Source organism: Cibotium barometz, chromosome 16, assembly GCF_041138505.1.
Source record: "Cibotium barometz isolate CiBa-2024 chromosome 16, ASM4113850v1, whole genome shotgun sequence".
Lineage (NCBI taxonomy): Eukaryota > Viridiplantae > Streptophyta > Polypodiopsida > Cyatheales > Cibotiaceae > Cibotium > Cibotium barometz.
In genome coordinates, this window is record NC_141061.1 from 36,317,862 (window position 1) to 36,331,799 (window position 13,938).

General features: G+C 40.4%; 1 protein-coding gene across 1 annotated transcript; it reads left to right on the top strand.

Moving 5' to 3' along the window:
* The first annotated feature begins 233 nt into the window (after positions 1-233).
* Positions 234-1,757, top strand: LOC147630597 (large ribosomal subunit protein eL20y-like). The gene is made up of 4 exons (XM_086810531.1): positions 234-380; positions 583-698; positions 1,066-1,129; positions 1,234-1,757. The coding sequence occupies exons 1-4, from the start codon at positions 366-368 to the stop codon at positions 1,573-1,575; spliced, it is 537 nt and encodes a 178-aa protein (XP_086666657.1). The 5' UTR covers positions 234-365; the 3' UTR covers positions 1,576-1,757.
* The last annotated feature ends 12,181 nt before the right edge of the window (positions 1,758-13,938 follow it).

Here is a 13,938-nt window from a genome sequence, read left to right on the forward strand (position 1 = left end):
ACTTGTGGCATATGCACACAATGTTTGCACACACCAAATTTATGATGCTGCACTTCAAAAAACCTAAATTCAAACAAAGGCAGTTCAAATTGATACTCCTTTGAGATGTTTGCGAAAACCTTACATCATTAATTAGGAAGCTATTAAATGGAACTTGGCCATGGGGTTTTTGCACAAGCAACGTGGGGAATGAGTTCACACTCTCCTAGTAAATGCATATCAAATGAGTTGGCCAAGTTAAACACGGCTCGTGGTGTTATCACGTCCGGGCGGCGACCCGGGCAGTGTGGAACAGAGACAGATATAGGGTTTTAAGAAACGGCAGCAGGAGGTGAAGGAGGCGTAGCGGATCAGAAGCAGCAGGGATGGGCAACTTCCGGGTATGTTATCTCCATAGCGTGCTGGATCCGCATGGGATGCCTGTCGGAACCCAACGGAATCCAACTCTAGCATCAAACAGGCTACATTGATGTGTGTGTGTAGAGAGAGAGAGAGAGAGAGAGAGAGAGAGAGAGAGAGAGAGAGAGCCTATTCGAACCCAACACTGCGTGCATCCTTCTTGCTGTGCGGAACGCCTTGCAGTTCCATCAGTATCAGGTGGTTGGGAGAGCCCTGCCAACTGCAACCAATGAGCAGCCAAAGATCTTTCGTATGAAGCTGTGGGCGACGAATGAAGTGCATGCCAAGTCCAAGTTTTGGTAGTTTCTCGCTCTCTCCTTCTCTCTCGATCTCATTTTTGTTTGTAGATACTGGGATTTATGACATCTGTGCGGTGGCATGTGTGCACCGCACTGCACGTATTGCCTTGCTGTTTTTTATATGGTGCCATGTTCTTTTATGTGGTGGTATGTTGAACACACATCTGCTCTCTGAATTGCCAGGCATGTTGCACACACCACTGCTGTCTGTTTTGTGCATGAATTGTTGTGTTTCCCTTTTTGGTGGCTTGTTGCACACACACTTGCTCTGCTTTGTACATGAATTGCCATGTTTTTTACGTCTTCATGCAGTGTCATAGATTTTGGTGCTGCCTCGTTTCTCATGTATGGAAATGTGCTGGTGTAGGTACTTCCTGCGGAAGCTAAAGAAGGTGAAGAAGTCCCATGGTCAAGTTTTAGCAATCAATGAGGTCAGTTTCCATGCTTTTTTGCCAGACCTTAAAAAAAGTAAGATATATGGTCACTACTTACTGAACAAGTATGTGGTTGTCAACCTTCTCTATCCTGTTTGCAGATTTTTGAGAAAAAGCCTACCACTATCAAGAACTATGGCATATGGGTGCGCTACCAGAGTAGGACTGGCTATCATAACATGTACAAGGAGTACAGGGACACCACTCTCAACGGAGCCGTTGAGCAGATGTATGATGAAATGGCCTCTCGACACCGTGTGCGTTCTCCATGCATTCAGATTATAAAGACAGCAACTATTCCTGCTAAGCTCTGCAAGCGTGAGAACACGAAACAGTTCCATGACTCAAAGATCAAGTTTCCTTTGATATTTCGCAAGATCCGCCCCCCCACCAGGAAGTTGAAGACAACTTACAAGGCTAGCAGGCCGAATACCTTTGTTTAGTATGTTCTTGAGTGCTTTGAACTGCTGGGCGAGGGAGGACCTGAGAACTGATTAGCTTTCAGACAAAATACTGAATGGCAGAGCTGGTAGTTCTTATCACCTGAAATTTTGGCTTAGTTTATTTGATTCATAAAGCAGTTTCGTTTTTTCAAGCAGTCTAAATATTTGAGAAGATTTCTTTTATTTTTCCATGTATCTGAAAGAAAGACCAACTTGTGGAAGGTGGGGGTTGGGGAGAGACTATTCTAAAACTATCTATTTAAGGTAAGAGAGCATGATCTTGGGTTGGGAGTTTTTTTTTGTTTTTTGTTTTTTTGGGGGGGGGGGGGGGGTGGGGGGGTGGGGTGTGGGATGAGACCAAGTTTTATTTAAGGTAAGGGAGCATGCTGCTGTATTGTAAAACTACCTATTTGAGGTGTCTACCCAATGCCAAGTCCAGGTTTGCTCTATGTATATTTGTTGGTCAGTTGTTGAGTCTCAGGGGTTATCTTACCCTCCCTGTATACCCTTCAATTTGCATCTTGGTGCTACTCTCTTTATCATATTGTGGTCCAGGAGAGAGTTTAATGTCCATGCATTAATTAACTCCCTTAATGCTGCCAATCCCTTGGTGTTTGACGAATTGGCTAAAGCAGCTCCTCTCATTGAACTTCAGCGTTATTGATGATAACTATCACAAATGCTATGTGTCTATTATCTATGCAACAGTTGCACACAACTTTCACAACGAGATGCCATTTTGTTTGAGATCACCTGCAGCCATGATTGAGCCCTGAACATGTTTTCAGCCACTAGAGAACCACGAAAGACGTGGGTTGGCATGTTCTTGATCAGGAGGGGTCTTTGAAAGTATTCACAAAATCAACATGGTGAAGGGTAGGAAATATCTGGCTCCGTGGTGGGGAGAGAAAGAACAAAGAAAGAGATATATTAATGTCTCCTAAAGGCTGAAATGGCCCATGAGACCAAAACAAGGTACAAGGTACAATTGATGATGATGATGTCTCATCATAACAAATCTGAAAGAAAGAATGAAAATAGTAACATCCTAAGAGAGTCAAGAGCTAAAAGCTGAACTGCTAAATCGTCGTGGTAAACTCCTCCGGTGGTGGCAATGATCGCTCGAATCTGCTGATGGTGAGAGTCGTTGACGCGATCCTTGTGGTCGTGGGCGTCTTGTTCTACAGACGGCAATGGCTCTATCTAGGGTGACTCCTCTGGAGGATGGTCTGCCAGGTAGGCTTGTAGATGGGGGAGTAGAGGCTGGTGGGTTTAGAGTGTTGGCTTTGAAAAAATTTGTGAGGGCTCTTTGTCTAGGCGGCTCTGGTCCCATTGACCTCTTGTCCATCAATAGACTCTCTTTGTGGCGTCTAAGCTCAAGTATGAAGAGCCCTAAGCACCTTTGGTCCTCAAAGTCCATGATTCGACGCAAAGGTCCAAAGCCTTCACGGAACAGGCAGTGGTACCTCCCTCGGATCTCATACTAGATAGTAGTATGACATATACAGTATTCCTCCGACGCCGATGGCAAAGCTGGCATATGCGGTCCTCTAGTGATATCCTCATATCGACTTGTCTCTATCCTAAGCCGGTGTGAAGAGGTGCGAATCTGTCCAATAGCACTCCGAATACCATGTGAGAGGTGTGTTTCCATGCAAGCATGGCGTATAATAAACCTGTCCGAGAAGAGGTGTAGAAAATGACTATGGTAGTGTGTCATTTTCGTGCCCAACGGTTGTGGGGGTCAATAGGAAACAATACCATATCACTGGGAAAGTCTTGCACACAATGTTTATACTACTCTGCTTTCCATAGATAGGTACACAAAGTAAAATTTCTAAGGTGATCTTTGAAAATGGTTGAAAGCTCGGAACAAACCAGCTCTTTAAATAATAGCACCTTTTTTCTTGGTCTATGTCCTTGCTTACATGGTGCCTCTTTATACATCTTCGAACGCTTTTATTTAATTGTTTTTTGGGATTACTTAAAGTCTAGTAAGCAACTCTTGGGGCATAATATTTACTCCTACCTTGTTTAGCAGACACTTGTGAATAATCAAAACACACAAAAACGTATAGACACTTGCATTTAGCTCATTGTCGAAACGTAGAGCCATTCATGCTCACCCCTCATGGAGGTTAGCATCATCCGAGACATGGCTCCGCGAAACGAGCAAAGCCTTAGTATCTGATATCACCAAGACACACCCCTTCCATGTACGCATGGAGTAGTCTCATGGGCCTTGAGCCTAGGTATAAGGAGCTCTCCCTCTCAAATTGACTCAAAAAGTCACTTACATAGGCCTCCTATAAACCAAGATCCATAAGTAGCCCATGCCTCATAAATACCATTAACCTCCCCATAAGATGCATAACCCCCCAGTCCGAGGTCAACCTAACCTAAAGTTAGACCTATTAACTCTGCTTGGGACTTGGGATGTAGCCTTGAGCAATGAATTTGGGGAACCGACTCTTCAGATTACGCAGTGACTTCCACCTAGCCTAAACCTCAAACCACCCTTTCCACTTGAACAAGTACACTAATTAAACGACATATTGAGACCATCTAGTACGTTGATCTAGAACTAACTCGGGTTTCTTGAGAACATACCTAGTCATGTCCTTGAGGTTAGAATTCTGTCCATTGGCATAATCTCATTACCTTCACCTAGAAATTCTTTAGGATGAATTTCCTAAAATATAGGTTGGATCTTTATTCTAAGAGGTAGTGCTAACCAATAAGCTACCTCATTTATCTTCTTTGTGATTTGATAACATTGTGAAGATAACTTGTAAACCCAACAGAACCCAATTGTGAGGACAACTTGTAAACCTTACCAGTTCTCACTTTCTTTGAGTCCTTTGGGACTTTAAGATACACCCACATGCCCTCATGTAAGACTCTCAAGGTCTGTTGTCATTGATTAGCATACTAATGAGTGTGATCTTAAGCACCCTTCCTTGCGAGTTTCAACATATCTTATATATCTTGCAACCAACAAGAAGTCTATAGTTGATTTCAACTTAACACCCATTAGCCCTACAACAATGGGTGACTTTGGCTGATAAACTGTACATAAGCATGAATGGGATGAAACAAGTAGCTACATACTTACTATTGCTACAAGCAAACTCAATTTATGGGAGTGTAGCCACTTCGTATGTTAACATGGTTGTGCTCGCCTGACCTACCATAAGGCGCTTTGCCATCTTACCTGCTTGATCGAGCACATATCTTTTGTAAGACGGCGATGGAACATATAAAGCAACCTTACCTTGTGGTTAATGTCAAATAGGGAATCTTAATAGAGACCAGACTTTTTTTTACGTTTGGTCAGCCTAGTGTGAAAACTAGCCACTTGTATATAAGTCGTTTTTGATAATAAGCAATACACAATCATTTTCTTACAATAGAATACTTATATATATGCCATTTTTGATAATACACAATCATTTCCTTGCAATAGAATACTTGCAAGCTCTTCTCTTCCCTCTTCTTGCTTGTATGTATGCTATTAAATCTTGCTTTCTTGATGGATGCATGCTCGATAGGATTTTTTGTAGGTTTTCCTCTTGCATTAGCTTCCACCTGCCTTTTGTGAATAAGAACCACCATGAAAGACTATGTTTGTTTGCCTCCATCTAGGTAAAGAGAGATCTCCATTCACCTCATTGGAAAGAGCATTCCGGTGTGACAACAGAGTGAGGATGCGATGGATCAGCTAGCTCAGCCGCACAAGGAAGTTGCATTTGCTACTTGAAGGCAAGGCCTAATGCCACATGCTTTGGCAAGGCTAAGGTAAGCTCTTGACTTGAATAGATTCAGTGTCGTTTGTCGGGGACTAGCTAACTCCATTCATCTATCCATTCTAAGCTATTAGGATTACCAAACATTGCCCGATGTTGAGTAGGAGGTCACACTCTGAAAAATATACGATTTTGGAGTCTTGGATATAATTAGGTGGTTGTTTTTTTAAATTTTGATTTGAAGTTTATTTGCATTAGGACATTCTATTTTCATGTCTTGGAAGGAGAAAAGCTTGGTTTCTTGGTGATTCACATGATTTTGGAGCCCAAAAGGCTTAGAATTCATTGTATTAAGTCAAGGAATATCTTAGTAATCGTGATTATAAGTGGAATCCACACCAAAAATGTCAAGGTAAAAAATAAGGAGCATATCCAATGGTTAAAGTAGAGATGGGTTGGCAAATCTTTCTTTGATACAAGGTAGAGTTTGTAGGAAACTTTTGAAAATTTTCAGGATATATGTTCACTTTTAGTGTAAAGTTGGTGATTTTTCCTCTAAAATTTACCCAAGAATGCTACCTGGACTAATATATTAAAAAACTCACCATTTTTTAAGTCTAAAATAGCCCAGGACTTTTGTAAGACCCTTGAAAATTAGCCTTTGAGCTAAATTTTGGTGGTCAGTAGATGAAATAGTTGCAAGGCTAGTAACAAAGGTCGCCAATGGCACAAAATCACTCTATCACTGACAATGCATAACAATCTGAACCTCTTGCATTTCTTTTGGAAGATGAAGAAAAAGCTACATACAATAACAAAGACTACAGATAGGTGTCAAAAATTAATTGGATATTTCTCACCTCTAACTAGGAAACAAGAAATACTTTCATATTTCCAACCTCCCTAAGGAAATAAGAAAAACTTTTGGGTTTTAAAACCACAGGTACACAATCTCAACCCATTAGCTATTCAATACAAAGTATATGTGCCTAAGTTACCCTTGAAATCAAGAAAAGAAAGGTATACTAGAATGTTGAAAAATGAAGTTATGGGTGTCCATAGCTGTGAACTTTGGGAAGCCACATGGTGGCCGTCAACAAAAGAAGATTAGGAAGTGATCACAATAAGAACAAGCTTAAGCTAAAACCTATAAAACATGCACCAAAATGGCATGTGCTAGATATTTCATTTGGGAGTTAAAAATAAGGGAAAAGGTAAATGCTAAATTGACTAAAGACAAGGTCATTGTCTTAACAAATGGGTTCCAACTTCCCATAGGCAGAAAGTGTGTAACTTTTTGCATCAATTGGAGGGCCAAAACAACCAAAGACAATGGGAAAAGAGGTGACCTTGGATATTGGGTTGTCACCTCACAAAGCTACAAATTATAAATAAAATTATCAAAAGCTCTACGTTCAAGTTCAAGTCCTATTTTTCAAGAATTGAGATCCCCTCAATTCTTGAAATTATGAAAGAGCTATAAATTATAAATAAAATTATCAAAGCTCTACCCTCAGGTTCGGGTCCTATTTTTCAAGAATTGAGGTTCCCTCAAACAATGACAAAACTCCCAAGATGAGTAAGATCTCCTTGGTATGGCACCCAAAACTTCATAAATGAAAGCTACCTCAAAACAAGCCCCAATAATCCAAGTGGTGAAACTCTTAACAATTGGGTAGAAAGAGTGCTATGGGTAACAAATGGCTCACCTTGTGTAAGAATAACTTTTTGCTAGAGTGCCCAATTTTCTAAATTCTCTACATAGATGGAACACTTATTTGCTGTAGATGATTTTGGTTTGATCATGCCATTGGAGCTATAAATCTCAAGTTATGGCCTCAACAAGTTAAGGGTGTCTTCTCAGGGGGCCAATGATCTTTTTGAAGATAAGAGAGTTGATTATGATTAATTATGATTTTGTAAACATGCAAGCTAAAACAGACAGAAAAGGAAAGGAGATTGTACTATGGACCGGCTCCACACTAGACCTTATCCCAGTAAATGAGCTAAAGGAGCATACCTCGATGGCCACAAAGAAGTTTGAGGAGAAAGTAAATGATGAGGCGGCTCTACGTGTCTAGATAGAGAAACTAGAAGCGCTCATTTGAAGAATACAAAACGGATAGAAAAAGCCGGATGGCAAGACCATCAAGGCACTGAAGAAAGAGGTAGAAGCATCCACATCCCCAAAGGTTGATCAGGGGAAAAGGAGGAAAGATGGGCATCAATGAGCTAAACGTGGCATAACAACGACAAATGATGACATCATGAAAAAAGCCTAGCAAATGGATTCCATAAAAAAGGCCCATGGCTAGGAAATGCAGTCCAAAGAAAAGATGGTTAAGGACTTCCAAAGTTGGGCCAAAAGGGAGAAGAAGGCATGGTAAGATATGTAATGCAAGCTATAGGAGGAACTAGGCCAGAAGAGCCCGAGCGCCTGGAAAGAGGCGGCTCTCAAATGCATGCACTAGTTGGTGCACTCGGCATAATAGGAGGACACCATGAGGCGTTCCAACTGGGAGGCCATAGCCAAATTCATGAACTAGTTGGAAGCACCTAAAGTGGCAGGATAAGTCTAAGGCACTTCCTAAGCAGTAGTGGTGGCAGAACAAGGTTGAAGCCCTTCCCCCATATCCAGAGCCATGCAGGGAAGCAATGTGCTATTATGACTTGCAGATTTGGGTGAGGAGGCAACGACTCATTCAAAGAGAAATGCTACTAGTGCCCCTCACCAACGGAGTCAACTGCTGGGTAGATAAAGAGAAGGGGATGTCAAGATCAGAACAGTTCAGAAGACCACCCTATGGGTGGAAGTGGAGATGAGGTCGCAGAAGGGGGCCAAGAGACTCCAGAGCATACTATTTTTGAAGAAGATGTTATCTGTTCGAAATAGATAGAGTCTCATGCCTTTGCAACCGGCATGGTAGTGGATGCAATATGAAGAGAGATAAAGCAAGGTATCCGGAGGCACGTCCCATTGATGTGCAGTTCAGACGAATCGATGAAAGAACAGGGCTCGGGCATGCCTAGGTGAGTAATAGGAAAATAACGTATGACCCTAGATATAGCCAAGATCGGACAATTAATTTCATTTTAGGAGGCATAGCTACACATGTCAAACCAAAAGGAGAGTGGAACAGGCCGTAAAAGTTTGGACAACATGGTCTGGAGTTGGAAATAATCTAGATCCGAAAAGTTTTTAAAAATTTTCAGAGCAATAATAGGAATAGTGGCCTTTGCTGTGCTGACGCAGCATCCACCGTGATCACCAGGTGTTGGTAGAAAACTAGCCTATCTGGCCACCGCCTAGATTGTCCCATTTTATAACAAACTATTATGTGTTAAGCTTTCTTGCTGTAGCTTTGTAATGGTTTCTTGCAAACGGGTAGTACCCAGGATTGATATAAGAAGTGAAGGGGATTATTCATGGACAGAGGATAGAGGAATAGAGAGACAAAGGAAGGAATAGTTGAGCTTAGGAATTCATGAGTTAAGTTGATGCTATTGTGTTGTACGCTTGTGGGATTAAGCTAATATTCAAGAATGTTTTGTGTGTTAGTCTCTGTCTTGTCTCTATTCTGCACTGCATAGATCTGTCCATTCCGTGATAATTCTATTCCTGACTAGACGTAACTCCTATCTAGATCCAGGAAGGATCTATGCATGTCTGGACATTAACTTCTATCAGGAATCAAGAAGGATTTAGGTACTAACCTGTGCATTAGTCTGCTGCTCTTCAGAAGGCGACTAGGTCGGCTGGAACCACGCAAGTGCTAGGTCTTGACCGGATACCGACAACTCTCTGTCCTTGCCTACTGAGCAAGCACACAGTAAGGGACTCTCTGCCCCCTTGCTGAGCAAGCACACGGTAAGCATTGAACATGCGTACATATGTAACTTAACCCTCCCTGCTCAAGTATACACTCACTACCTTCACCCGAGAGAATGCTAAAAAACACAAAAACCTAAAAGCATATCAATAATCATCCAAACACGCACACACGCACACATGCACATGCGTGCGCGCGTGCGCGCACACACACACACACACATTTACACCTCATGCACACACATTTTCAAGTTTTGACATGGCACTTGAGTCAATTCCATGATCTCAAAATTTTGGTTGCCCGATTATTGATTTAAAGTTGGACCAATATAGATTGGATCGTAATGATTTGAGGTGTGGTGATTTGAGGTGTGGTGATTTGTATGGCCGATTGTTGATTTAAAGTTGGGCCAACATGGGTTGGATCGTTAATGATTTGAGGTGTGGTGATTTCTATAGCTGATTATTGATTTAAAGTTGGATCAACATGGTTTGGATCATAATGATTCGAGGTGTGGTGATTTGTATAGCCAATTGTGCTTTGCGAGGTAGAATTAACAATTTAAGATGTGTGATCAATAAAGCCAAATCATGATGTGAGAAGTAGAATTGACGATTCAAGATGTGTCATGGGTTAGGTTGAGTCATGATTTGAGAAGTAGAATTTACGATTTAAGATGTGCAATTTGTTACGTCGAATTATGATTTGAGAGGTAGAATCGATGATCAAAGATGTGCGTTTGGTTAGGTCAAATCGCAATTTGAGAAATCGATGATGATCAAAGATGTGAGATCAGCTCGGTGTCAAATTGATGTGATGATCAAAGATGTGAGATTGGTTAGCTCAAAGTAGGATTGATGATTCAATATGTGACATCGGTGGAGTCGGATCACCATGATCCAAGAGTCGAGATGATTAAGGATGTTGAATTGTCTTGAAAGTGGCATCATTCTCAGGATTTGGATTGCCACAATCCAATATCAACGATGATTAAGGATACTCAATCACCACGGTGGTCCTTAATTTTTCTTTGTTTTCTATGGCCGTGAGATTGCAAATAACCATTCACATCGTGGGATGTCTGAGAATCATTCACATCGTGAATGGTAAGTAGTTCACGTCGTGAACTAATTTCTGCACTCTCACATGCTCCAATAATTACTTTGGATTCACAAGTCAGTGTTACCTTGATCTAATTTTACTGGTCTTGATATGCTTAATTAAGGCACTTTCCTAACCTTAATTTGACAATACTAGGTTCGTGAACTAAATCTAGTTACATCGTGAAACCGTAGACAACAGTTCATGTTGTGAAATGGTAAGTAGTTCACGTCGTGAAAAGCTATGCCACTCACATCATGAGATCTAATTGGTTCATGCCGTGAGATGTCCAAGAGTCATTCACGTCGTGAGATCTAAATCGTTCACGTCGTAAACTATGTAGTGTTTCACGTCATGAAGCATTCTTTGCTAGTTCACCACACGGATTACAATTTTGTCGAACCCGTAGTGTCATAGATGTTAGGATAAAATGACCTATTTTTAGTAAGGTAATCCCTTGATTTGTGGCATTGATTGTAGGAGTGGTTCATGCCGTGAGATAGAAGGAAGTAGTTCACGTCGTGAACTTTTTTCTTGCACTTTCACATGTGAAGTTCCTGTGTCGAGACAAAGAGGAGTTTGGGTGCAAATTACCTATCTAGATACTCCAAAATAAACATAAGGAATGTAATGCGAGTTCAAAACACAACTAATGGCTTCCTATTTTTGTGATTTTTATGGGATTTTTTGAAGAAACAAAAACATAGTATCACCGTGCTCGTTCATGTTCACGAATTTGGTGATACAAACATCAAAATTGAATGGAAAAAATAGTGGAGCTTTCCTCTAATGTCACACCAGTGCTCACCCACATAACAAGCGACCAATTTCTCACAAACCTTCACTTCCACTCAAACCTTATCTATTCATTCCATATACAATGCACTACTAGAATGCAAAGGTAATGATGAAACTTGTGTAATGGGATCTGAAACTCAAAGAGGATGGAAGAAACTTAAGGTGTTTCCAATGGAAGTGGCGCCAAAAATGTTATGGGCTACCACACTTCCAAGAAGGAACTCTATGCATTCGCCTTTGGAAGAAGAAATAGAACACAACTATCGTAGGGAACTTACCAATGCTTCGAGCTTGTGTCCCTTGAGGTCTCCAAGCTAACTTGAGAAGCTGAAATCCTCTAAGCGTCACCTCCATGTTGTCACCGTAGAGTCGCTCACACCACCACACAAGGCAGTCTCTCTCTCTCTCTCACTTCACTACAAAAGCATGCAAGCATACAAGTATAGAGAAGACACATGTGTTAGAGTACTGTCTCACACACACTCTCTCTCTCTCAACAAAAAGCAAGAACTCTCATAGCACAAAGGGGGATTGTGTCCATTCATTATGAGAAAATACCTTATATGCAATTGGCCCTCACTCACACGCCAGCACCCAAAACTTACTAAACTAAGGCCTTGGGTGGCCAATATCTCATAATGTTACAACTTTTATAGTGCCTTTGCATGGCACTTATTAATGTCCTCAATTGGAGGAGCATAATTTTTAATCCTAACTGGGATTAATAGATGGATATAAAGCTGTAAGAAAATTTTAATGCTTAGATATAGAGCACAAAACAATTAGCTATTGAACATAAAAAACAAAGACTACTTATTAAATCTTACTATTTGTCTTAGATCTTATACTTTGATCATTGGAGATGTAGCATTATGTCCTTGTGCATATAAACATGCTGCACAAGGACCTCTATTGCACCATTTGGCCACCTTGCACAACTCTAGGATCCTACCTTTCCAATGCTTGTTAGGATCACCAATGTTTTTTTGTTTTACCTCGAAGGCTTCTGGAGTGTTGTGTCACTCGTGATCCAGTATAACTTCCTGAACCATTGAGGAATCCAGCTGCTATTAGCATCCTTCCTATCAAAAATCTCCACACTTTCAATGTTTTTATCCTAGAGCTCATCTACAAAGGGAGAACACAATATTATTACCATTTTAATGGGCTTAACAATTTAAATAACTAAAACAAAACTTTAAAAAAATGTTGTGAACCATACCTTGCACTCAATTGACAGGCTGTGTGACAACCACTTTGGAGTACTTGAATTATGGCATAGTTATAGTGCCAGCTCATAGTCAGGTTCACACTATGAATCGACCATTATATATTATAGTAGAAGAGTACTTTCTCTTACAGTACACACTCTTAGATCTCTTTATCTTAATTGTTCTAGAGAAGAGAAGAAGATAGAAAAAAAAATCAGCCAACCATATCTCTGTTGTGTCTTGCTCTCTCTTGTGCACTGTGTGTTTTCTTGTGAAGAACTTAAGCTCTCCCTCTCCCTTGCATTCTCTCTATAAAATAAGAGCTCTGATTTTTGTGAGAGCTAAGGAGACAAGCAAGAGGTAAGAACAAGGCTACATGGGTAAGGGTATTTCCCTCTCTTTCCCTCTTTGATTTTGGAGTAGTAGCTATGTGAGAGCTATAGGTAGGCAGGGAAGCCATTGTCTCAGATTGAGTCATCCTATTGGGTGAAGAAAGAAGATTATATTATGTGCAGTTAAACATAGCTAACTATAATTAACTATATTATGTGCAGTTAAACATAGCTAACTATAATTAACATAGTTAACTAAATTTTACACATTTCAACATGATTCGAGCATATTTCAAGTCCCGTTTTGGCTCTGCAAGTTTTTTGCATGTACTCTGTGAAGTATCAATTTTGACTGTATATATGCCTAATTTTTGGTTCGGTGCAAAGTCATAGAAAAAATTTGGTTACAGGGGACAATTTGTGCAAAGAATCTATGTGTTACAAGTTCTAGTGAATGTATGTGTATGTGCCTATTGGTCCACAAATAATGGCATTATAATAGGTTTACAATATCGGTGTAGAAGGTTGCAGATTTGCTGCAAAGTGTAGAAGCTTTTTTGTCATTCTTTTGGTTAGTGCAAGTAACAATGTCTGACAGAATATCATAGATTGTGAGTGAGAAGCTAGAAAAGAATAACTCTAGATTCTTGTCTACCTTCTCACTCTCACAGATTGTGAATGAGAAGCTAGACAAGAATAACTTCTAGGTATGGAAGTTTAGGATGACTAATTTTCTTATGGGAAAAGGATAATGGGAATTCATCATAGGTGATGAACTCCCAATAGGTGATGAAAAGGATATTGGGAGTTCATCATAGGTGATGAAAAGGAGTCAAAGATTGCTAAAGAAAATTCGACTCCTTAGCAAGTGCATGCATATAAAGCATGGCATGAAAAAGCTAGAAAGGTGTTGTATGGTTGTCTATTAGTGTGATTTTATGATTGTGCATATACAAGATGCATAAATACCTAAGGAAGCTTGGGACACATGTAGTTAAAGCAAAAGATGCTTAATGTGATTGAGGAAAGTTGAGTATAAATGATTACTCAGTGAAGGTTAAAGGGCTTGCAAATACCCTTGCTTCTATTGGATCATTATTAGATGATGATGATATGGTATTCAAGACCTTGAATGGTGTTGGCAAAGAATACGGCTAGTTTCAAACCTCCATTGAAGTTTGAGAGAACTTTTTTGATTTTCAACAATTAATTTCTCTTCTCATCCGTGAGATGAATATTAGGGGGGAGGTTCATCCTTTAGAAATTCAAATGAGTAGGCCTTCTACTTAGATATAGGTAAAGATAGCAGGAGATCATCATCTAGAGACTAAGGTGGAGGCTGTTT